The 25,514-nt window shown below is 38.4% G+C and overlaps 1 protein-coding gene across 2 annotated transcripts in view; it reads left to right on the top strand.

The window, feature by feature from the left end:
- The window catches only part of rasa3 (RAS p21 protein activator 3), a 58,508-nt gene that overhangs the window by 14,155 nt on the left and 18,839 nt on the right, over positions 1–25,514 (top strand). The window contains exons 1-7 of one of the 2 annotated variants that reach the window (XM_042492602.1): positions 4,134–4,237; positions 4,404–4,521; positions 6,541–6,644; positions 8,969–9,063; positions 14,928–15,004; positions 22,887–22,967; positions 23,065–23,137. In XM_042492602.1, the coding sequence (XP_042348536.1) occupies positions 4,144–4,237; positions 4,404–4,521; positions 6,541–6,644; positions 8,969–9,063; positions 14,928–15,004; positions 22,887–22,967; positions 23,065–23,137 (642 nt within the window). In that variant the 5' untranslated portion in view covers positions 4,134–4,143. Of the gene's footprint in view, positions 1–4,133; positions 4,238–4,403; positions 4,522–6,540; positions 6,645–8,968; positions 9,064–14,927; positions 15,005–22,886; positions 22,968–23,064; positions 23,138–25,514 lie in introns of those variants that run through there. The other variant, XM_042492609.1, reaches the window with a different exon arrangement.

Genomic DNA, 25,514 nt, shown 5'->3' with positions numbered 1-25,514 from the left:
CAGCAGGAAAACAGAGATTGGAGGGAATTCAGGAGCAGGAGAGGTGAATGAATGAGGAGGATTACAGGAGGGAGATAAAATAAATGTGGGAGAATAAATGAGAGAAAATGGGTGGAGAAGAGGAGGCAGGAGAGAGATGAAATAACTGTGGGAAGTAAAGGGATAAAGACAGAGATGAGAGAGACTTGCGTCATCGCTCTGCTCTCACACATAAACACAGACAGAGTCAGATTCTGTAACAACAAATCGAAGCAGTGAAGCGTGTGTCGCGTTTTACAGCTCAGGTGTCTTTTTAATTTGTGAATGAATGTTGTTATTGTGAATTGTTGTGTGATGAGCCACATACTGTATGATTCAGCCTCCAGAGGAGCAGTCATAACACTGTGTTGTGTTTCAAAACCCACAGAGAGCCACTTAATCACCTGTGTTTGTCTCGGTGTGGTTTTGTATTTGTCCTTTGTGTAAAAGTATGAACCAAAGGTAGAGATGTGGATGACAATCATTTCGTTGAAAATGATTGAAAGCGAAAGCAGATTTTGTGGAGGAGTGAAAATATATAAGTATAAATAAAAAACCACACCGAGACAAACCGTTGAAAATGATTGAAAGCGAAAGCAGATTTTGTGGAGGAGTGAAAATATATACATATTATAAATATATACATATATATATATATATATAAATATATACCTGCTTTTTCTCTTACTGTCAACAAATCCAAAATGAACCATGATTAAAGTGGCCAGTACGAATGCTAGTTAGGTGGTCAAACTTAGGGATGTAATAATTGTTTAACCATTACCTGACAATAAAAATTTAATAAATAAATTTAAGCGGTCAACTGTGTTGAGAGGAATTTCCCCTTTGATAGGTACCAAGGTATTAAGCACTTAGTGCTTAAATGACATTCCCCCCATTTGACAATTGACAGTGTTTGTTTTAGTGGCTTTCTTGTTGCTGTTGTTTGTTGTTGTTGTTGTTGTTGTTGTTGTTGTTGTTTTTGTTGCAGTTGAGCTTTGGGCTTCTGTTCGGTGATTCTCCTTGGTGATCTAATGTGTGGATTCTGTCTGTTATTGTTTACATGCTGCCTATGTTGTTTTGTTTCATGTCTATGGTGGCAGAACTGTTTCCCCCTTGAGGATTAATAAAGTGAATCCTATCCCATCCTATCCTATAGTTTCTGCATCTGCATTTCAGTGAAGGTCTACCTTTGTTTGCATGATGTAAATGTCACCATCCAATCAAGGTTTGCATTGACCTGTTTACAGACGTCTGTGTGCAGCCCATTTTTTGTGGCTGCATGGACTGTAGGTGTAGCCAATGCCGACTGTGCACACTCCACCATCTTGTTCCACACTCCAGGTGAAAACAGTGTGGTCAAGCTAGCCAAAGGCGCTGCATATCAGAGATCTTTGTTCTAAGTTGGATATTTAACAGAAAAAAGTTAAAGGAAACATCAGACATCAATCATTCATGATCAGTAGTGCGTTTGTCGGGGACTATTTTCACCTGTTTATTAATACACATTAAGTTCACTAAAGAATTAGTGAGTATTTATGGCTGCAGTTTTGTGTTCGTGAGACTTAAAATAAACTACAGTGCCCATGTTCATTGTAAGGTAGGGACAACATTTGACAAATATAGAATATCACCAGACATATCCTTTAAAGAGTGACATTTGAGTGCATTGGACTTTTGTTTAACCGACAGTCTCATGGCTGTAGAACAAGTCTACCAGTGTGTAAATAAATCACAGGTTTTATCCAAACAGTGTAATTGCATGTTATTGAGTGCTTCATGACTAGTGTGATTACTCACCTCCTTTTTCCTTCTCCTCATTTTCATTGTTGCAACACCAACTCTTCCTTCTCAATTCTCAAACTGGTTTTTACGTAGATAAGATGCAGATCTTGTGAAATCCTGAACATGAGGGTGCAGTGTGTTTCCCATCCAGATAATTTATAAATCATCAGAAACTTAATCTGCATAGCTCTTTTTAACACAGTTTCAAAGTGCTTTACAGAACTAAAGAAAACAAGATAACAAGATAAAAACAACAAACACATTAGAACATAAGACCAGATAAAACAGAGTGCATAATAAAAATGATAAAAGTAATAAAAGAGGGATAGAAACATGACAAAAAAACAGATTTACTTAAAGAAAGCCTTCCTGTAAAAAGAGGTTATGAGCAGTGATTTAAAAGAAAGTACTGAGTTCGCTATCCTAAAGTAATCTAATTAATTTATTTAAGGTGGCCAAAAAAAAAAGAACAAAACATCTAATGGAACTGCTGCGTTCATGTGCAGATATATTGTTAGGAAAAATTACTTCCTTAATCTAAAGGATCTGTTTTTCTGTTTTACAGCCGGTTATCGAGTGTCATATGTCAGCTCTCTCCCCTTCCCCCCTCCAGGGTTGGAAACACTGCACCGTGCACAATAGCATTATGTGTTCTGCCAGAAAGCAACTCAAGATTTACACGGCATAGTATTTTTAAATTGATGTGCAGCAACAGACACGCCTCTTTTTGAGCAGACTGTAGAAATCATTATTGGCTGTTATAACAACAGAAGCAGGAGGAAATCCACACCAGTGATAAATTTCTTTTTCTGCGTTTCTAATAGTTTTTTCTAGAGCAGTTGTTCTCCAACTGGGAATTGTTATAATATGTTTATATTCTGGTTAAATACCCAACTCTTCACCTTTTAACCCTTTAACCTGGATCAGCATCAGTTTTCTTGAGATGCCTGTCACAAGCAATGTACCTTTGGAAACCTCAGCAAATCAGTTTGATTTCTTTGGGGAAACACATGGGGAGAAAGGCTGTGACCAACTGGGTGAGAAATGTCCCACAAATTGCAAGAATTGCAAGATTTTTTTTTTTCCTTTTTATAGTTATTTTCAGGTAATTTTCATGTAATTTTTCTTTTACTAATTTCTTACCAATTTTTGGGCCACATCATATTAACTTGTGCTTTGCCTTTTGCCATGTTTTTCAAGGAAGTCAAACCAATTTGCTCAGGTTTCAAAGAGAGTATTTGTGCGTTGGTCGGATTTGGCATCTAGCAATGAGGTTGCAGAAATGAAATTTCTTCCGTGTGCCAAGCACAAATTTATGTTTCCTTGGACAGCGAAGGTCTGACACACCTGACTCTTCCTCTGATTGACTGGTAGTTGCTGCCTTCGTTGGTTAGGTTTAGGCTAGAAGAGTGAGACTGATCAGGGTTAAGGTAAGAATGTCAAAGTAAGCCAATCAGAGGCAGAGTGAGGCAGAGTGGGATGAGTCATGTTTGCTATCCTAATGCAAATTTTTGTGCCAAGCAATGCAAATGGCCCCATGTAGAGCCAGTGTTTTATTTGTCCATTCTGGGCTACTGTAGAAACATAGTTGAAAAGAGGACCTGTCCATATGTAGATATAAACAGCTCATCTAAAGGTAACAAAAACATATATTTTTTTGATGGTTATAAACTAATGAAAACATAATTCTGAATATTGTATACCACGTCTTCCAAAAGATGCCCTTAAATCCTACATACTGGACTGTTTAGGCCTCTTGAAACTCCCAGTTTGCAAATAGCAGCACATAGTTGCAGCCTCATCGTGTCATTGTGAAGAACTGGTAAAGCACAAGATTTGCTATAGCTGAGCTTGTCGGCTGAAAGGCGGCATCAGGTTCTCCAGCAGATAATGGAGCGTTTTTGGAGCAAACAATGACAGTGCTGCACTAACACGCGTGTAACTATAAACTACTGAGTCCTCTGGGTCCTCAGGGTGAAGAGAGACAGAATAAGACTGAGCAGAGTACTGACTAACACGGATCCATGGCTCTGTAAAGGAGAATGTATTGGTCCTGAGGGACCGCTGAGCACCACCTTTGTGGTTTGTTTGTGTGTGTGTGTGTGTGTGTGTGTGTGTGTGTGTGAGTGTCTTGGTGGGTGGTTGGACCACATTCTTGTGAAAGGGAGTGCTATCTGTCACACATGTTTAATGAACAGATTGAGCTTCAGCAGGATTCAGGAAATGTCCCACGCAGATTCTTTCATTCACAGATCTGACAACACACACTAATAACACAACACACAAACACACGTGTGGTTTTGAGTGTGATTTGTTATTAGTGTGTCTGTTTCAGAGAGCATGGCTTGTTATTTGTGCGTCTGGTGTAAAAGTCGTCACCGTGGCAGAGCTAAGCTCATTATACATGCAGCCAGATTATTCAAAGCTAAAACAGGTATGAACTTACATAATACCATTTCTTTTTAAACTTTGCGTGCTTTCAGTGTTCTTGAATAAGTAATCACTTACAGCAGTGTGCCTGAATAAACACATTGTTGTTGCTTACAACAGCGTTTCTAAATAATAACTGCTCCCTGTCTCCTTCCTTTTTCTTTGTGCAGGAGAAGCAAAAAACATCCCTCCTTACCCGGGGCCAAACAGAATGAGGGACTGCTACTGCACCGTCAACCTGGACCAAGAAGAGGTCTTCAGGACCAAGATCATTGAGAAGTCGCTTTGGTACGTCGACAGTTCCTCCATCCTTTTAGTCTGTACATACAGAAACACACATATTTTTTACATACTGTTTTTCCCTTCCTGTATGAATTGGATGATTTAATTCACCAAGTTAGAGCTGAAAAGGGCCCTGACACACCAAGCGTCTGTCACACTACGTTTTTTGTAGTGTGTCCCACACAGTTGGCACTTGTCTGCCCCTGTTCGCTTTTTTTCAGCAGATTCAGCATGCTGAATTGACGTTGGAGATGGTGGAGCCCATTGGCGAATGAAATCACTCTGATTGGCAGTTCAGCTTAGTGCGAGAACAGAAACAGAAGTGAAGAAAACAAACAAACAGATAAAGTCAAAAGGGTGTGAGAGTGACACAAACTTGTCATATTATGTTTATTTTAATTAACAATATATATATATATATTTTAGCCATTTGATTCTTTAGCAGAAATGGTTCCTAATTGTGTTATTGTTCGCACAGTAAATATTCTTAGCTCTTTCATCATTAGGTTTTGTTGTGAATGTTTTACTTGATAAACTATTGTTGCCTGCTGGTATGGAGAGATATTTTCTCTCTGTAGGAGCAGAGCCTATGCACTTGTTGGCTGTTGACTGTAGTCTTTGTGTTCAAGTGCAACTCTTTGGCAAGACACAGGCGACATGAGTCGACACAACAGTTGGCCCTCATTGCCACTCATTTTTGCTGTCCGTTTGGTGTGTCTGGGCCTTTGCAGGAAATTTTGCATGATGAAGGAATTTGTCGCATATGTAATTTTAACATTTAACAACAACTAAAACATAAATAATAAATCACCTTTATTAGCTCAGACTCTTTGGAGATACTGCACATTGTATTACAGTAATACTTAAAGGGGCTCTGTGTGAAATGGAAATGTGAGATGTGAGATGTGCCTTTATTATATCAGTGGTAAACACCGTATGAGCGCAATACAAAGGTGGGGCGATGAGCTAGTCAGTGGGATACATACATGCATGCACGTGGCCACAACAAACTACAGAGAAGCTCTGACTACAGCAAACACAAAGGTAGCAGGATTTCGTTCTCTGCTCGGGATGCCATTATTCCACTATATATTTAAATAGGAAATAGTGGTTGGCTGTTATATGAATGCTCTGATACAGCTTCCACTTTTATTCCACAGCCTAGAGCTTTCACATTTTTCATCTGACTGATGAGGAAACAAGCGAGCTCCTTCCTGCACGCAGAGTTCACCAAATTGAATTAGATTTATTTAAGGATCCTGTATTTGTGGGTTTTTTTATGAATGCAGTCATGCCTCTGGGTTCCTGTCCATCCACCCACCCCTCTGTGCCTCTTTATGTCTGCTGATTTAAAGAAGAAGCCAGTAATTGTTAGCAGCAGCCCTGAGGGCTCACTTCACGAGATCCTCATTATTGTCATTTATCCATGGTTGTCGTTTAGGTGAGGCAGAGCGTGGCAGTCGATGTACCTTCCAGGCAGTGGTGACAAACAGGCCTGCTATTGTCATAGGCAAACAAGCTGTAGAGTCCACGTAACTGATGACAAAATTTAAATGCATGTGAGCTTCATTTTATGTCTGTCAAAGCGACAACTTTAATCATTTTTATGCAAGAATGATCGTAGAATTTTGTTTTAGAAGTTTGCATGAAGGTTTAAGTACACGTGCAGCTGGACTGTTAGTTTTACCAACCAAGACACACATGGCTAGAGGCAGGAATAGTTTACAGATTAACCAATCAATCAATCAGTCTGTCGGTTAATGGATATTTTAAAGAGCGAGTGAGAGCATGAGAACAAGAGGCAATGTTATTATCACACAAAAAAAGGTTTTTTATTTTATTATTATATTATTATTATTACTTTATTTTATCAATTTAGTTTTTGACACAATCCACCATTTGTTCAGGAGATTTTTTACTTACTGCACAACTAAATATTTAAAACTACATTTGTGTTTGTGGTGAAACATGCTCTATCAGACAAGAAGACCCTCTAATCACAGTTTGCCTCGTGTCTCCTCTCAGTCCGTTCTACGGGGAGGATTTTTACTGCGAGATCCCACGTAGCTTCAGACATCTCTCCTTCTACATCTTCGACAGGGACGTCTTCAGGAGGGACTCCAGTATCGGTAAGTGAGCGCTTCTCAATCTGTTGTAAGCTCCCGCATGTATCTGAAACGCAGCTTGGAAAATGAATGAGACTTTCTCCATGATGAGTGTTTGGAAGGAGAAATAATCCTCATGTTACAGGCTTTGCAGTGATTTTATAGCAAGCAAAGCAACACGTCAGGGGGCTTTTCTTTTTTATGAAACCACTCTGTTGAGTTATGAAACGTAATATAAACTGTAAAAGCAGAGTTTTTTTTAAACAACTCAACAATTAAAACTCAAGTTTAAAGTAACGGTCAAAAAACATGAAAATGTGCATTAAAATAAATATCAGTGAAATACTGGGCGCCCCGATAAGGCAGCATTTTAAATAACTGATGGATCATTTGAATATTTTATGAGAAAAAAATGTTAAAAATATACATAATAAATGTAAGAACTTGAGGTATTTCTGTATTTAAAGAAATCCCATTAACTTGTAATTTTGAATCTTTTATTTAAATTGAAAATAAATAATAAACTGATATTGGCAGCTCTAAAGTTATTCAAGCAAAGAAAAAACGGTGTGTCTGCTAAGTAATAGCGCAGTCAAATATTAACGTTAATGTTTAATGTCATTAAACATTTATATCTATAACATCTTTAAATCGTATAAATATTTTATATCTTGAAATATTTAACAGTTAAATAATTAAATGAGCTGTGGTCACAGGTGTGCTTTTGTTTAATACATATTACGGATTATTTAAATTAGCCAATCAAACCTGAGGATCAGAACAAGCACTGGCATAATTACATGCAAGATTTTAAAACTTGATATTTCAAGATATTTTTGCAATATTCTTGATGATATGACAAAATACTGAGAAATATTTTACTACTAATTTCAAGAACATACAATTGCAATAAAGTAAGTGTTATACTTTCACATCAACTTAAACAATACATTTTGCCTTTAAATGTTCAGTAAAAACTAAACAGAATTATCTGTGGGTTCTTTAGTTTTTAGACAACAAAAGTAACTCAGATTCTAAATAAAATATTAATAATAGACTATAGCAAAATAAAATCAACCTCGAGAGCAATTACAGGAAATTGGTGTCAGCCAGAAGCCCCATCCACAGCGAACTGGTATGATATTATTAATAATATCGGAAGCTGAAAATTTGAATAAACATTGAAAATGTTTATTCAACTCTTATTTTTTTTGTTAATCTCAAATGCAAAACACCCCATGTTCAGTTTTTTTGGTTTGTGTATTTGTTTTTATGTTGTAAAAAGACCTGAAAAAAAATAGTTCACTCTGTAAAAGTATTTAACTAACAATGACTGTGTGACTGTTGTCAGTAAGCAAAACCAAATCATGGAAAAAATGTCAAAAAATTAAAAATTAAAACATTAAAACTGAAATTAAATCAAAATTAAATTAATTAAAATGTCACTGCACAGGCTAACTTCCTACCCATTCTTTTCTTTTCGAAAAATCCCCCCCCAAATTTTTTTTTACACCTGCACACATGGTCCTAACTCCACGACTCTTCCCACTGTAACTTGTGTCAGTCAGAACACATGCACATGCATGCGCGCGCACACACACACACACACACACACACACAGAAAGACCCTGGCACACCCTGGCACACAGATTTTGTTGCCGTCAGACAGAGCCAGGCTGGCTGTTACCACCTGTTTCTAGTCTTTATGCTAAACTCAGCTAACCGGCTGCTGGCTGTAGCTTCATACTAAACATGAGAGGGACATTGATCTTTTCCTCTAACTCTCAGCAAGAAAGCTTCACACACAAAATGCTGAATTATCTCAGCAAGGTCACTTGACAGAATGGCCCTTATACAGTTCACTTTTAGCACTGCAAAGGTGTGTGTGTCTGTTTGTGTGTGGGTGGATGTTTTTGTCATTGGGTGTGTCAGTGCATGTTGGTGGGTTTGTATTATTATGTGTATGTAACTTCCGACCACAAACTGAAAAATCTTTCTCAGGGTGTGATTTGTATCATCACCAGCTCCTGTACATGTTTGTGTGCATGTGTGTTTGGGTGTGTGTAGGTGCTGTAAACAGAAAACTAGGTTGTTAGTTTCGGAGTAGAAATGATGAGGTCGTTTCCAGGCCACTGACAGAACACTTTGTGCGAGTGTTTCTCTACCAGGTGCCTAAAAGCATTTAAAAAAAACAGATATGTGTGTGGATTGACAGCATGTGAGCGTGTGTGTGGGTGTTTGTCGTATCTGAACATGTAGCTCTTTTTTTTTTTTTTAGAAAAGTGAGTTATGGTTTGAGCTCATTTGTCTCTCTGTGTTTCTGTGTTCATGCGTGTGTGTGTGTGTAGGCAAGGTTGCAGTGAAGAAAGAGGACCTGCAGAAATATCACGGCAAAGACACCTGGTTCCAGCTGCAACCTGTCAGTGCTGACTCAGAAGTGCAGGTCAGTGCAGAGAGGAAACACACACACACACACACACACACACACACACACACACACACACACACACACAACACACACACACACACACACACACACACACACACACAGATTTTAAAAACAAAGCTCTCTCTTGGTCTTTTCTTCATCTCTTGTAGATCTTTCAGTTGTTTCAGCTTCTTCACAGAAACAACACGACACTTACAGAGCTGGATGTGTTTTTGTAAGTTTGCTGGTGTTGAATGCTTTCTCTTTTAAGCTTTTTAATAACTGCTTGAGTTGACATGTAACGTAGGGAATTTTCAATTGTTTATTTTATTTATTTAAGCTTTATTTGACCACATTGGTCCTGTTGGGATTAAAAACCTCTTTTTCAAGGGAGAACAGGCCAAGATAGTCGGCAGTGAAAACACTAAGTTGCTTTTGGTGCAGAATATCCAAAAGCCCGTCTCCCAATATCTGTCTGAGCATTTAGGACAGAGAGCATAAAGAGGTCCTGAGAACACAATGAGTCAGGTATTTTCCTGCACGATTAAAAAACACATAGGTGTTATTAAAAGGTCTCCCAAAGTCATGAAATTCTGGAAAAGTTATGAGGTTCAATTTCAACCTCGTCCCTTTGCTGCACGTCTTCCCCTCTCTCTACCCATGTCGCGCTATAACCATCCTGTCAATTAAAAGCAACAAGCCTGAAATAGTCTCAAAAAAACTGATTACCAAGCCTGTATTCTTTTGGAATTAAAAGGATCTTTTGAAAAAGTGTTTTTTTAATATATATATATATATATATATATATATATATATATATATTTTTTTTTTTTTTTGACAATTTTTTTTTAAAATTATGTTCATAAAATCCCCAAACATGTCCATTGCTGAGCCGTTGGCTCCCAAGCCGTTAGGTCAGGAGGAGAACGAGGGAGATATCAGACTTGAACCTCCGCCACATTGTTTTAGAAATAAAAAAAAAAGATTTTTCCCACTGATACCAAAACACATATTTCCTTATCTTTCTCCATACTGCTCTGACAGTCACTACAACCCATAAACAGTGAAGTGCAATTTTATATGACCATTGTGGTGAGCTGGTCTCTCAAAGTCTGATTTAATTGGATGAACCTTGTTAAACGCCGGAGTGCAGGATGAGTCATCAATCAGCTGAAACTGTTTAACCTGGTTTTACAGAAAGAGAAAGACTCATTAGTTTTGATGTAAAATCAATCAACAAAATCAATTAACAAAGGGACACAGGATTAAAACCATGAAAATGTATTTTTTATTATATCATGGGAACCTTAATGCAAGCTCAGAACTACTAATTTCACCAGGACAAAAACTTATCAGGTGTTCCACTTTGCCTTTAACCCTAAACGATGTGAAGCTGCCATGAGTAAAACACTTTTTCCATGATTTTCACATTAAAAGTTTTAGATATGGCTATAGCCATATTATTAACATTATTATAAACTATGTAAGAAGTATATAAATATATATAGTATTCTTCTTCTTCCTTATGTCACTCAGTTCAGATGTAGCCGTTCATTTCACTCTTTTTTCCATATAGCTGTTGAGAATTTGAACACAGTTTGTTCGGACATTTATAGTAAACAAGGCAAGTTAGCCCTTTGAGCTAATTCATGCTAACAATGCTGAGGATGGATCAGAAATGTGCAACATGTTTTGCTGACACCAGATTTTAAACAAAAGCCAGACATGTTGTAGTGTTAAGTTGCTATGAGCTGTAAATTCACCACTTCTAAGCAGAAGGCAGAACCTTCCTAACCTCAATGCACTCATGGGTTTTGCTACCACAACCTAACTTTGTCTGGTATGGGCTCATGTCAGCAGGGGAGAAGAAGATGTAGCTGCAGGAGATGTTTGGCTTCTATTGTTTAAAAAAGGATTTTGTAGAAAACATGTTTATATTCCTTAAGTAAAAGTATGAATAAGTATTATTTTGGTTTCAAACAACACTCAGCCTCAAACACTTAGCCTGCATACAGTATACGCACTGATGTGTGATCGTGTTGTCTGCATGTTAATGTTTGAAGTAGGGCAGAACCCAAACAAACACAGCATGTGTGCACCTGAAACATCTGAGCCTGGAGGGTCAAAGTCACCTGGCTCTCCATGTGTACCGCTGATCCCATTTGTTCCCCTCCGTCACAGCTCAGTTGGTGAAAGAGACACACACAGCTTTTATCAGAGTCACTATATTTCACACAGTCTTACCTTTTATGAATGAGTGTCAGCTGGCTGTGAAAGTGAAGTGAAATGTGTGTTTGGGTCCCAGGCTGTGATTTAAATGTGCTGTTGAGACTAATAACAGGATATCACTGATATCACTGACTGTTACAGAAATATGTTCCTGGCTCTTATTGGATGGACATAAAAGCAGATCAGACCAAATGTCAGACAGTAATGACTGACATGTTAACTTTGATCTCATTGTTTAATGTCAGTGTTTGCATTTTATTCTGTCATAAATTCATCTGTATAAATAGTAGTATAGTCCTAAATTTGAAGTTGTGAAGTCTTAATTGCCAAAAATTTTGCCTAATTTTAGTTATTCTTGTTCACATTTCCTTTTGTCAAATGAGTCAAGCATTCATGCGTGAAAGTCCACATTTCTGATGTTGCAGATCTTTAAGTCTGCCACTGGTCCTCATACTGTCATTTTACTTTTTACTTTTTATACTTGCACTTACCTATTAACAAAATGTAATACCATATATATAATATAGCTTTATACTTACCTGTAATGAATGCTTAAATAATAAAAAGATGATTTGTCCAAAAATAGTTCAGTGTGTAGGATTTAGGAAGATATATTTGCAGATTAATTAAATATAATAAGATAAGAGTGTTGTCTTTAGTGTATAAGCACCTGAAAATAATAATCATTGTGTTTTTGTAACCTTAGAATGAGACGTTTATATCTACAAAGGGAGGGGGTCCTTGTCCTCGGAGTCTGCCATGTTGCACAATTTTACTAAAGTATCCCGGAACAAACCAAACACTCGTTCTTGTCAGGACCATTTGCGTGTTCATGTTAGCCACCACAGAATGCAGCTCCTCTGCAATGAGTCAAACAGCATCGAATAAAACACATATTTTAAAGTGGAACTGTGTTATTCAGTGTTTTTACTGGTTTAAATCACTGGGTCAGTTTTTTTTTAAAGGACCTCTGCAGATGATTCAGCTTCCACTAAAACCCTTGTGAACGTCTGGATCCTAAAGTATAAGAGAAAGGTGTGCACATATTAGCAGGTGATGTGCTGGCAGCCTGTCTGCGGCAAGCCAAACTTTATTTAGTGTTTGTTTTGATCACTTGGTCCTTAACAATGAACACTAAAGGAATTCTAACTGGGAGTTTATGGTTTAATCTGCAATCCTCACCAGTAGATACTCCTAAATCCTACACACTGCACCTTTAAATTTGGTTTAAAATTATCTAAAAAAAAAAAAGGTCTTAAAATGCATCAAATTTATGTGTCTCATGCCTGTAGAAACCATGCATGAACAAATAGATGCTGGAATGTGTTGACGGACACGTTTCCAGTCTGCTGCTTTTCATGGAGGCATTTGAAAGTGAATTTAGTTTCTGTGTCTGATTGACAGCTGCAATGTAAGCACTTCTCATTGTGTATTGTCAGCAAGTTGTAAACAAGCTGAAAAGTTAAAGTGATTTGGCACACATGGATAGTTGACCTGCTGCTGGCCCTAAAGACATAGAAAACTATCGTTATTTTTATTTTTCTTCTATGATGTTTGGAGCTGTGTCATTTTCCCTCATGTCCTGCATGCTTATTAGACACATGTGCAACATTTTCTAGTGCTTTTCAGTATTCAGCAGTCTTACTCACCCACACGCATGGTTACACACACGCTTGCACGCACACACCCAGCACATTGTAACACACACACACACACACACACACACAACACACACACACACACACACACACACACACACACACACACACACACACACAGACAGAGTGAGAGACACAGTGAACAGTAACATCTGCAGACAGATGGGTGTGTGTCGCCCTGGAGCAGCGATCTGAAACAGAGACACATTCATCCGAGGAGCCGGGGAGAGGAAGGATGTGTGAGAGAATGAGAGAAAAGAGAGAAAGCGAGGGAGACGGATCAAATGAAGTAGGAAGATAGAGTGTCTCTCTTCTCTTTTCAATAGAGGACACATTGTTTGGCCTGTGCGCACATGTGTAAGTGCGTGTGTTTGTTCCCCCTGCTTGAGTCGGCCAGAAAGAGCAACGCCTGTGAGTTTGCATACTGATGTTGTTAATTAATGGAGCTTTTCTAGACAGCTGCACCACTACACTGTCATTATGTCATTAATCCAATCACTTCAGAGGGAAAATAACTTCACCATGACGTTCAGGCTCGCAGCTATTTACATACAGTGTCTCTGTTGGGGGAGGAATGCCACTCTTTTCACGGTTGTGTATTATTTGTTTTGTACAGGGATTCATCAAAGAAGAATGATTGTTTATAAGTGTTTTTTTTCCGCTCATGCTTACCATCTGTGGATCGGCCTCTCCTGAGAAAAAGTTTCAACCATTTTCAGTCTCAATTATTCAGTATAGACAGTTCATATGATTTTTGGCAGCAATGGGAGAGATCATAAAGCAGCAATTTGAAGCAGCTGGACTCAACACAATCCAATGAAAACCATACATTTCCAAAGTAATGGAACTGCAACTAATCCTTATTTTAATTATAGATAGATCTGCAGATTGCTGTCTTGATTAATCAATAGTTGATTAGTCTATAAAATGTAAAATAATTGTGAAAAATGGTCACAATTTCCCAGAGCCCATGTCTAGATATTGCTCTGTTTGTCCAACCAAATAGTCCAAAAGACTTCAGTTGCTCTCATAAATGACAAAGAAAAGCAACAAATTCTTACATTTATAAAGCTAGAACCAGCAGGTATTTTACACTTTTGCTTGAACAATGACTGAAACCATTAATCGATTATTAATATAGTGGGCGATCAATTTTTTTTCAACTCACTGATCTATAATCAGCATCAGTTGCAGCTCTAGTCAATAATGTGCTTTCAGTATGAAATTTTGCATGTTTTTTGGAGTTTAGACAATAGTCTGCATATAAAGATGGATGATGCATCTTCACTCACTGTGGTTTTGAGTTTCCGCCCAAACACGCATCTAACCAACTACAAGCAGCACTATTGATCATGAGCACACCAATTGACACACGCTGCTGTCAATCATGACATTAAATTCCCTTTTTATAGCATCAAATAGGTAATTAATAACAAACTTATCAGAAAAAAACGACCACTCAGGGAGATGAGAAGTACCTAAAACAACAGAAACCATCTTTAGTAAAAATTAATTGGACATATATTTTGATTTCGGTCCATGTCCAATCTGCTAACATGAAGGAGGCAGGATTTATGACCTAAACTGCAGCCAGCCACCAGACGGTGATTGAGATGTTTTGGCTTCTCTTTTTGGGAGCTGTCATGTCGTCCATCTTTAGTAAATGATGACACCCATGGTTGAACCCATTAAATTATTTATAGTGACAGATGGATTGTCCCTGAGCCCTAAAAAAAGTTTAAAAGCTGACATTATCTAGAATAGATTAAGATGCACGTTGTTGTCTGATTTCATAGAAAGTCTTCTTGCATCACAAGCCAACTCTATTTCACATACACAAAAAACAAACCCGTCACTGGGCACCTGGTTGTGTGGTGGACCCAGATGTTAAAAAGGTGCTGATGTGTTCATAGGAACTCTGCATAACTTTGAATATTTAAATTCAACCGTGTGTGGATAAAAAGTGTCCTTTTGTTTATTTGTGATCTGCAGGGAAAAGTGCACCTAGAGTTGCGTCTGAGTGAAGTCATCACAGACAGTGGAGTCATCAACCATAAACTAGCCACACGGTGAGTCTGCACACACACACACACACACACACACACACACACACACACACACAGAGTCCTTATTCATACTTAATGATACTAAACCTCATGTTTTTCTTCGGGCTGTGCAGTTTCATAAAAAAAAAAATTTGAGTTTATGTAAAGAGAAGAAAAGACAATAGTTTCTTGACCACATCCTGTAGTCTCAAAGAGTGCTTCTCTGCAGTTTATATAAAAATGTGCATTTTTTTGTAAACAAGAATTGCACAGATTTGTAAAATTCCATGTAAAGATTTTAAGCCACCACTTTGGCCTAAACTGAAATAAACTATTGGATGGGTATGATATGATATTTGTTGTTATTGCGGGGGCTGTTCAGAGTAGGCTATGTACCAAATTAATGCTGGAGTTTCATATAATCACATTATTCTCACATAGGACTCATGCAGTCAGCCTCGGTTTGTCCTTACTGTCTCTGTCGTGGTTCATAGACAATTGTGCTACTGTAATGTATACAGTTGGCTGGTCAGATCAGAATCAGGCAGATGATTTTTGAATAAAAGTACCTAGAGCTGGCACACAAGAGACTTTGCCCGGTAAAGCTGCTAACTTCTGATTAAGCGCTCTGCTAACTTGAACTGTGACAAAGTGATTTATTCATGCAGCTCTTCCAGACTTTCCAGATGTTTTCATCATGAAATGCAGATAGTTAAAGTTATTTTGCAAGAGTTGTAATGTTCAAAAAAATGTATCCATTGATTGACAGACATGTCTTTCTCAATGTAAGTCCATTGGAAAAAGTCTTTTTTGGCCCAATTACATCACATGATGGAGCCGGGAGTTGTCATTACACAGTTTGGCTGCCATGTCAAATTGGAAGCCCGGAGCTATTCCTGGGGGTTTGTGTTGGCCTGAGACTGATGCACAGTATTGTTACTTGGAAGCTGAATAATATTACTGTAAAATTTCCATCAAGCTTTGTATACACATGTTGTGTTTGTCTAACTGTTTTGATAGCTTGTGCTGCTGTTGTTAGGAGCAAACTTTGGGTAATCACTCCCTCACTTTTTCACTACTCCCTTTTTAATGGACACTCAATAGTTTACTCAATAGTGAGGAGTGAATTCAGATTTCATCATCGCTTTGTGTCATCACTGACAGGTGTTGAGTCGTACAGCTGTCAATTTTTGCACTTTGGGAGTGTTTGAGCGACGGACAGCACTTTTTTTGTACGGTTGCAGGGCTCTTAAGGTGCACTGGCTTTTTGCCTGGCAACAGCTCATGACAGGCGTTGAGATGGTTAGAGATTAAACCTTTATGTTGAGAAAATGTCTGTGTTAAAATGTGGGAGTCAATACACTGAGGATGTCAGTAAATCTTCTCTCAGTAAATTATTTCACTGTGAGTACAATGTGATTGCACGCATGTCATGTGTGAACTTCAGTGTTTGCAGGGGATCAATGATATTATGGTCAGGATGGATTATTGTGTGTATGTATGTGTGGATGTGTGTGTGTGCTCGCTTGCTCTCCAGCTCTTCCTGTGTGACATGCAGCAGCAAAGTCCGATGACGAGCCAGCGTGGCTCCATTCCCAGAGCACATTGAGGGTAAGGAGCTTAGAGCAGGAGGTCATCTAGTCAGATTTCTCTAGAAAGACACGTGTATGAGAGAGACACAGAGAGAAGCTGCGTCCATTCAGCTCTGCACATCAAACAACCCAACTGGAAGAAATCTTCTTTAGGCGAGCTCAGGAAATGTTACTTACCATTGTACATTTTAATGCAGGTAAATTTCATGTGCTTTACATTAAAATGCATTTAGTCACAAGCAATGTGTACGTAAATATGCAGTAGACTAAGTACAAAAATTAAATCCACCTTTTGTAATAAAATTAATTCTCGCACTCCACCACATTTATCTGACAGTTAAAGTTACGACTTACTTTTTTTTAAAAAAGAAACATATGATCAATTTCTAAAATATAATGAATTTTTATCGATTAAACCACCTAATATTCGGGGCGCCTTGGGTGGCCCTTTGCCGCATGTCATCCCCACTCTCTCTCATCCACATTTTCTCTCATATCTCTAGCTGTCCTATCAAATAAATGCAATAAAAAGCCCCAAAAATGTCTATAAAAATAAATACATAATATAAAAAAATAAACAACCCAATAGTAAATTTAAAATCAGTACTTCTTCCAACAACCTCAGAAATAAAAACACTGAATACTACTTATACATTCATCTGTACTTTTACATGAAGGGAAACTAAGGCATTTTTCAACCTGGACCCTTTTTCCCATGTTTCTGTGTCTAAGTGTTTTTTTGAAATTGGTCCAGTTTTGAGAGAGAATGCTGCAGCCACAGCAGTAAGAAAGGCTGTAAATAACCCCTATGGGTAATTGTCACTCTCAGTTTTTTATCCACTAAAAGTTGCTGTTTTTGCCACTGACAGGCTCAGATTGTTATTGGAAGTGTCTGAACACATTATTGATAGAACCTTACAGAGGAATGAAACATTTTTTTTAACACTTGCTGGTTTGTTTGTTGTTATGATGAAGTCTCACTTGAGGAGAAGTCTTGTTCTGAAATATTGTGAGAAGTGTCTTGTTGCAGGAAAAACAACAGTGGAAGCGTGTGAGAGTTGGAGAGAGGTGTGCTGGGAAGAGTTTGTTGTGTTGGAGTACAGAGAGCATACCTTAGTTGTCTAAAATATTTCTAGTGTCATTGCTGAATATTTAGCTGATTTTGTCTGGTTGTAAAAGTCTGCGAGATTTCAGAACAAGACTTCTCCTTGAGCGACACCTGGTAACGCACACTAACAAACAGAGCAGATCAGTGACAGGTGACAAAAAAGGTTTTATTTCTCTGTTGGGCCTTCTCCACCATGTTGTCAGACGCTTAGAAAAACAATCTCAGCCTGTCTGTGGCAACTCTGGAATATCTGAATATTATATACCTTTTTCCCCACACACTGGACCTTTAACTTAATTAAAAAATCTAAAAATTTCTTTCACCACTGAAAAACGCTGACATACACACTGGATGTGTAAAACCACAAATAGTTTCTGAGGACATGAAACTTCTTTTAACTGAACACTTTTGGGAGTTCTGATTTAAATTAAATTATTTATTCCGCTTACTTGTAACACTGCACCCGTCAGTGGCACAGACTCATAATCACATCCTCTTTTTGTGCATGTGGTTTTGGCTCTGTGATGCGACTCATTTCCCTCATATTTGAGTGAAATTGTTTTGGACAGGATACGTGGGCGCAGAAAAGAAGCACATTAACCTAATATGAGTAATGTCGACTAAAACAAATAAGTCTGCTTTGCCACCGCTGTCTGGCATGTCAGAGCTCACAGTGTTGATGAGAGAGGCAGGGGAGGGGAGGGGGCTGGATAGTAGGCCAAGCAGGGGTTATATAAACAAGCTTATTGGACAGGAAGCGCTCTGGCATTAGTGATGCTTAACCCAGCCCTCTCCTTATTCCTTATTAGGAACCTCTGTGCGTGTGTGTGTGAAAGCGCGTATGTGTGTGTGTGTGTCAGCAGGATGGAGCAAGCTGCTGCATGTGTAGTCAGCTCAGTTGTGGGCAGGTCAGCGATGTGCTGTGTAATTCGTCATGCAGTGTGAGTAGTGGTGCATCACCGTGACACACAGGAAGTGATTCGTCCTGCTGGGTGTACTGTCCTGTTTGGGTGATAATCCCCTTACAGCATGATGTCACTGAATGCAAGAATAGATAGATAGATAAACAAACATCTGTTTTAACCCCCTCTGTCTATATAACAAAATACTGAATATTTTTTTCTGGAAGCATACTTTGTACTACATGTACAATTTGAAGACCTATATGTTAAAGTACAGTACAGTATGACTTAGCATATAGAAACATTCAGTGTAAATAATAAGACTAAAATTTTGATAAATGGTTTGATGGGTCTAAGAACAGAGAGATGTTGTATGCTGTAAAGCCCTCCGAGGCAAATTGTGATTTGTGATACTGGGCTTTATAAATAGAATCGACTTGAGTTGACTTGACTTGACTCCCAACTCTTCAAATATCGATGGTTGGTCAGTGGCCGTCAGCATCAGATACTGAGGCGCCTTTTAGTGGCGGTGTTATACACGTCGTGCCGACATCTTTTGGCGCTCCAGGCAACAGTCATAGTACAAAAGAGCAAGACAGTCTACATAGAGTGGGTGGTTGGGGAGGTGGATTTGTCAAACAAACTCCGGACTTTCACACAAGAGACTGCTGGCCGTTTCCTGTGCAAAACAAAATTTGTTACCTAGTATGTGTAACATATTATGCTTTTGACGTATAAGACGTGATGTTACAAAACCACCTGATTCGAAACCCAACCATGATGTCTTTTGTAAGCTCAGCCACATTGTTTTTTTGCCTGAAACTATACATTTCCTGTGAAAGTTTATTTTAAAGAGGCAATGCATGTAAGGAATGTATATTAAAACGGCGTCCCTGAGCATAGGAGGGGAGGACTAAGAGTCATCCATATTTTGATGTTTCTAGGGCCACTGACCAAGTGTCTGTATTCTACAATTTGTCGGTGAGAATGTGTTGGTACAGTGAACAGTGCGAAACAGCTTAAATCCCCATGCGTACTTGTGAACATAACCTTTAGATTTAATTGTCTACTATTAAATATTTTAGCAGGTACGACTCGAGCCGACAAATCTGTGCATCGTATGCAATTAAAGATTATTTTACTCATGACAAAATAAACATTCTAAATTGGTCCCTTTCCATTTCCTGTTGCAATGTTTTGCATTGTTTGGCTGCATCCAAAAATCCATAGTAACATAATAGTGAGCAAATTAAAGCATTATTTGTGATTCTTTTAAGTATGGCGGGCTTGTTTGACCACGTAGTATTTCCAGTGAAATATTGCAGAATGCAAACACTGGACACTATGCTGGCATGGCACAATGCACTGCTGTAGCTGACAACATTCATAATGGACTACGTCTAGACAGCTTTACAACATTCATAACACTTCAGTTTATATGTAAGTATGTAAGAAGTAAAGAGGAAGTGTAGGAGTGTCTTTTTGCAAGGCTCAAAATAGTTTAAAAACATTTCTTTAATGACCGGTAGAGCTATTGGGTGGAAAAAAAATTACGCTTCTCCAGCTGGCAAGGAGGCTCTCAGAAAGTGGCATGGTTATTACAGCTCCTAAAAGACACATACTGCTGTTCATCTACACAAAAGTCTGTTGAACGACATGTCAGGTATACTGTATAGTGCACACTGTAGTATGTGAAAGACATCAGATGACAGGACGTAAACATGGACCCCAGCTGTTGCCTAGCAATGCAATTTCAGTGAAATGATCTATAACAATAATAATGTTGAGTTGAATATAAAGATATGTATTGTATCCTTTACGACATAAAGGGTTTTTTGGGGGAGTTTTTCCTTAGACGCTGTGAGGGTCTAAGGACAGAGGGATGTCATATGCTGGAAAGCCCTCTGAGGCAAATTGTGATTCGTGACAATGGGCTAAATTGAATTGAATATTGTTTTAAAAGACTTCATTGTATGTGGCTTAGTATTGATATTAAAGTGTATAAATATAGGCAGTGTGATTTGGAAAGAAATCTTTCCTCTTCCTTTAATGATCAGATATGTTTTAGGATTAAATCCTTCCTGTGCTTTGTTTTCTCATCTTCCTTGTGCTTAGTCTGATCTGTCTGTCATGCAGTCAGAAGTCTGAAGATAGGCTCTCTTTTGTTTTTTTATTGTTTTCTTTTTTTCTCCGGCCTCTCTCAAGTGGTCTCCGTGCTACGTACTGTATGTAGTCTCTGGATCACGCAGGATTTAAAATTGGCACAACTCTTCGCCAGCAGCTCAAATGGAATTACCTCCCTCCATTTCTTTTCATCTGTTCCTCTCTCTGTTTCTGCCCATATTACATACATACATACATACATACATACATACAGACATACATACAGACACACCTTACACTGACTCCAGGGGCCACTTTTACATGCTGGAAAATCTCTCAAAGACCTCTTAACTTGGTCCAAAATTTACTATCAAGGACTCCCAGCGTAGGAGTGAGCTGCAGTGTGAATTAAACAGATGTTTTATGTTTTGAAAAGGGGGTGTTTCACTGGATTGCTTGATATGATGCTCTCTTTACATGTAATTGTCGGACTCTTTCACTCACTCAAACACTTACAGAGATTGTTACAATCAAATGCATGTTTATGTGTTGACTGCTTATGTCAAAAATTTCTTTTTTTTTTTAAAATAAACATTTTCACGGCTCTCCCAAAATTATCTGAAGACTGATACAGGAGAGTTATTTCTCCAGATAATGTGGATATTTGTAGACGCAAAATTGTTTTTGAGCTACTTAAAGCTGTATTTGCACCTGATTAGTCTGGACAAACTGGTGGCCTGTAAGAAATAACCAAGAAATGTCTGAATAAAAAAATACCTTGTGTTGATTGTGTTGTAGATTGACTTTGTATATAATATTTACATAATGGGGAGAATTAATTTAAATTTGAGTACCTAGACACCTTTGTCAAGAACTGGAAAAAATGGATAGAGAACGTCTCAAATATTTGACCTTAAATAAGTACTACAAACATATTGCACATTTTAAATTTTTTTTTACACTTTAAAGGTCTACATGTTCATGTGGTTGCAAATTGTGTTTGTGTATGTCCATTTTGTCATTATAAACCACTAAAAAGAGAAGTATTTGCACTTGGCAAAATTATTATTTTTTTTATAGCATACATCCTGACATGTCATTATAGCATTAATCATGGCTGCGTACTTTGGCCAACTGGAATGCAACCGCTTAGTTATTTCAGTCCGTCTTTGAGAAGCAGATGGATACAGTGATTTGAGTTGATGTTGTTGAACAGGGACGGGGTTTCAGTGAGGTAACGTTGGCAGTATGTTCATCGTACTGGAGATTGTGGTGGTGTTTTCACAAGTGGATGAACAAGTCAGTTGTGTTGCTTTGCAGAAAAAAAGTCTCTTGCATTCTTTGAAGTTAAACTTTATTAATCCCAGAGGGGAAATTCTATTTTTTCACTCTTGTTATTTCACATTATACAAACAGGCCTGAAACACACACACATGCACAAACAGGACCTATACACATGCACTAAATGGAGAGATATTAGAGGGGGCTGCCAATGGACAGGCGTCCCAAGCAGTTGGGGTCCTGTGCCTTCCTTAAAGGCCCCCCAGCAATGGCCAGGAGGTCAACTGGCACCTCTCCAGCTACCAGTCCACACTCCATACTTGGTGTGTTTGGGAACTTGAACCAGCAACCCTCTGGTTCTCCAAGCCAAGTCCCTTTGGACTGAGCTACTGCTGCCCCAATGGGATTTGTTCTTGCCAAAAATCACTTGCCCTAAATCCAAAATACTTCCAAACAACTGATGATGATCCATCTTCAAGAAGTTCTTCGGCTTTTGCTCTGGACATTTGATTTTTGTTTTCTCTGTCTGCTCTCTGTTCTAAATTTCTCTTCTACTCTGGATTTTCACACACTGTCACTGCAGGGTGTGTGTGCAGTCCTCAAGAGTGGAGGCTGGCCAGTTTAGGAGGCAGCTTATTTTATTTGCAGAAAGGTTTTCTATGAGCAGAGCATGAATTTTAAACATCAGTATTGCAGCTGATCATGTTAATCTATTTGGGGAAAACCAAAATTGTGATGGAGATAAATATTCAACATATTTTTGTCAGACTAGAGTACTGGTTTGAGATCAGACGGTGCTTATGGTGCATTTAAATTAGCATCACGTTAATGTGTGTTAATGTGTTACAGGTGTGTGTGTGTGTGTGTGTGTGTGTGGAGTACAATGTTTCGTCATTAATGGTTTGTGTGTCTTTCTACAGAGTGTTGGAGTGCCAAGGTCTTCCAATCGTTAACGGCCAGTGTGATCCCTACGCTGCTGTCTCCTTACTAGGACCTTCAAGGTCAGATCTCTAACACGATCAGACATGATTTCAACACACACAACTTTATCTGTCGCATGTTTAACTTTGGTATTATCTCCCTCTTTGTGATTCAAAGGTCGGAAGCCAAGAAAACCAAAGTGAAGAGGAAAACCAACAATCCACAGTTTGAGGAGGTTTTCTATTTTGAGGTGAATATTTCTGTTTACCAGTAACTTGTTTGTCATTGTAAAGATGTGTTTTCACGTTGGGTATCTGTCAAAGCTAGAGGTATAGTTAGTGAGGGTTCATAAAAACACTACATGGCCAAAAGTATGTGGACATCTCAACAATTGAATCAAATTTAATTGTTGTTTGTAAGTATCTTACACACCTATGGTCTAATTAGACCCCCTCCATACTCATACTCCATTGTTTGTGCCATCAAATCTATTGTCTTCAATGTGAACATACATAAGGCACACTAGAAAAGTGGGAGTAATGCTGTCGCGATGTGCAAGTGTTTCCGAGCACTTATTTTTAAGGGCGCGACGGTGACAAACTTTGTCACCGGTGACAAACTTTGTCACCGTCGCCAAAAATATAATATAGATATAGGTAAATATAGGTAAATACTGTTGATGATTTTAGTGCAGGGCTACCCTGAGCTTTACATCTGTCCGAAAGACAGTTTTATCATACACACTTCAAAGAACAAAGCATGCCAGAAGACCAGCTCTTTACTGGTTAGTAGGCTATGAGTTGATGCTGGTCGTGGTCGCTTAGCAACCTCAGACACAACATGCCTCTGTGCTCTTGAAAGTTGGCACAGAGTTGGCACAAGAGTTGCACCCAGCGATTGACCTCACATTTTCCAGGTGGTTAAAGATGCAGCAGCCCCTTTACCAAAGTGACTATTATAACCAAAATCTTCCAATTAAAAAGTTTAAAAAATGATTTATGTGCAATATAAATGGTTTTGAGATATTAAAAAGTATTTCAGTGCTGAAAAGTCGGTCGTTTCACAAAACTGAGATGTCAAGCAGGGAAAGATGCAGATACTCTTGATATTAGTGCTATATGATCAGAGAAAACAGAGGAAAAGGGCTGTGGCATTCGGTTTTTTTTCTCAAGAGGTGGAAGATCTACAACTACCAGAATGCACTGTGCCAGACCGAACTGATTAACGCTCATGCTGGTTGGTCACGTATGCAAGTTGGTTTTCTGAAAACGATATGGTGGCCAGATGTTAACAAACAATGCAATTTCACTCTTGAAGAGTAACTTAAAACATCATAACAAAACATTTTAGGCAAGAAATAGACAATGCAGTAATTTTGGTTCATATTTGACCAGCCCTGCTTAGTTTTACCGTTTGATGTCAATTTTTTTCAGTCTCTGTTTTCACAATACAGGAAACAGTACGATGCCTCTTCATGTTCACAAATTCTTGTATTTTAGCCAAAAAAATGTTTCTGAAAACATTTTGGGCGAGAAATAGGCAATACAGTAACAGAATTTTGGTTCATGTTTGATCAGCACTTTCTAGTTTTACCGTTTAATCCAAGTTCAGTCTGACTGTGAGAGACAGGGGGGCTGCTTGCCACTTCTACACTGTTTGCATCCGTTGTGGCGGGAGGTAAAAAGTTCAATCTGTAGGTCCAGAAACAGCCCGAGAGTGTAATAAAAATTCATGAAAATTAGCAAAAGCAATTGGAAACACAGAAATGTTTGCTGTATTTTTTATCACTGAATCGTGAAATGTTGTCACAGTTCACATTTATTCATATTCATGAGTTTATATTTATAGATATTTTTCATACACTCACACACACACTGTCTTTCACACTGCCCCCGTTAACCCTCGCTCACCAGCCACTCTGCTCTGACATTTTTGCGTCGCTCCTCCCTCTGGCCTCCCCGCTGCAGCACCAAAAGACGGCAGGACAAGAGTATGATTGATTCGGACAAACCACCAAACAATCTGGCCCATTGATTTCTATCCAACAAGACTGTCTCATTTATCCCCGACCACTACATGAACGGGACTCGTACCCTGTGGTGCTTTCTGCCTGCAGCCCCCCTCTGAGGCCCTCGTCCATGCACAGACACAGGCCATCTATCATGTTGCTCTCATGTGGTTGTTGTCTTTTGTTGTTGTTTTGGATTTTATTTTCTCATTTTTCCAAACTTAAACAGACTCTGATAAATTCCATGTGGATCCAAATCTGCCAGATGTTGAGCTGAGAGTTCAATTTGGCTCAACAATAAAACAACAACTAATTTCAACATAGTAGTGTGCAGTTTGAAAAAAAGTTTTGCATGTAATAGTGAAGCACCTCATGTCTCAATCATGGCTGCAGCTCCCAACCATTTTCGTTACTTATTAATCTGCCTTACTTTCTGGATGAATTGTTTTGTTTGTAAAATGCTGGAAAATAGTCACATAGGTGACTTTCAAAATATGTGAATACCAATAGTAAAATTAAGAATTTTTTTTTTTTGAAAAAACATGTAAATTTACCATCATATAAAAGATGTGATATCCTACAAATAAGCGCCCCATGAATGATGTACTTAACGTAAAAT

Source organism: Plectropomus leopardus, chromosome 1 (assembly GCF_008729295.1).
Source record: "Plectropomus leopardus isolate mb chromosome 1, YSFRI_Pleo_2.0, whole genome shotgun sequence".
Taxonomy (NCBI): Eukaryota; Metazoa; Chordata; class Actinopteri; order Perciformes; family Serranidae; genus Plectropomus; species Plectropomus leopardus.
Note: the sequence above shows the minus strand (reverse complement) of the source record. Positions and strands in the feature narration are given on the sequence as shown.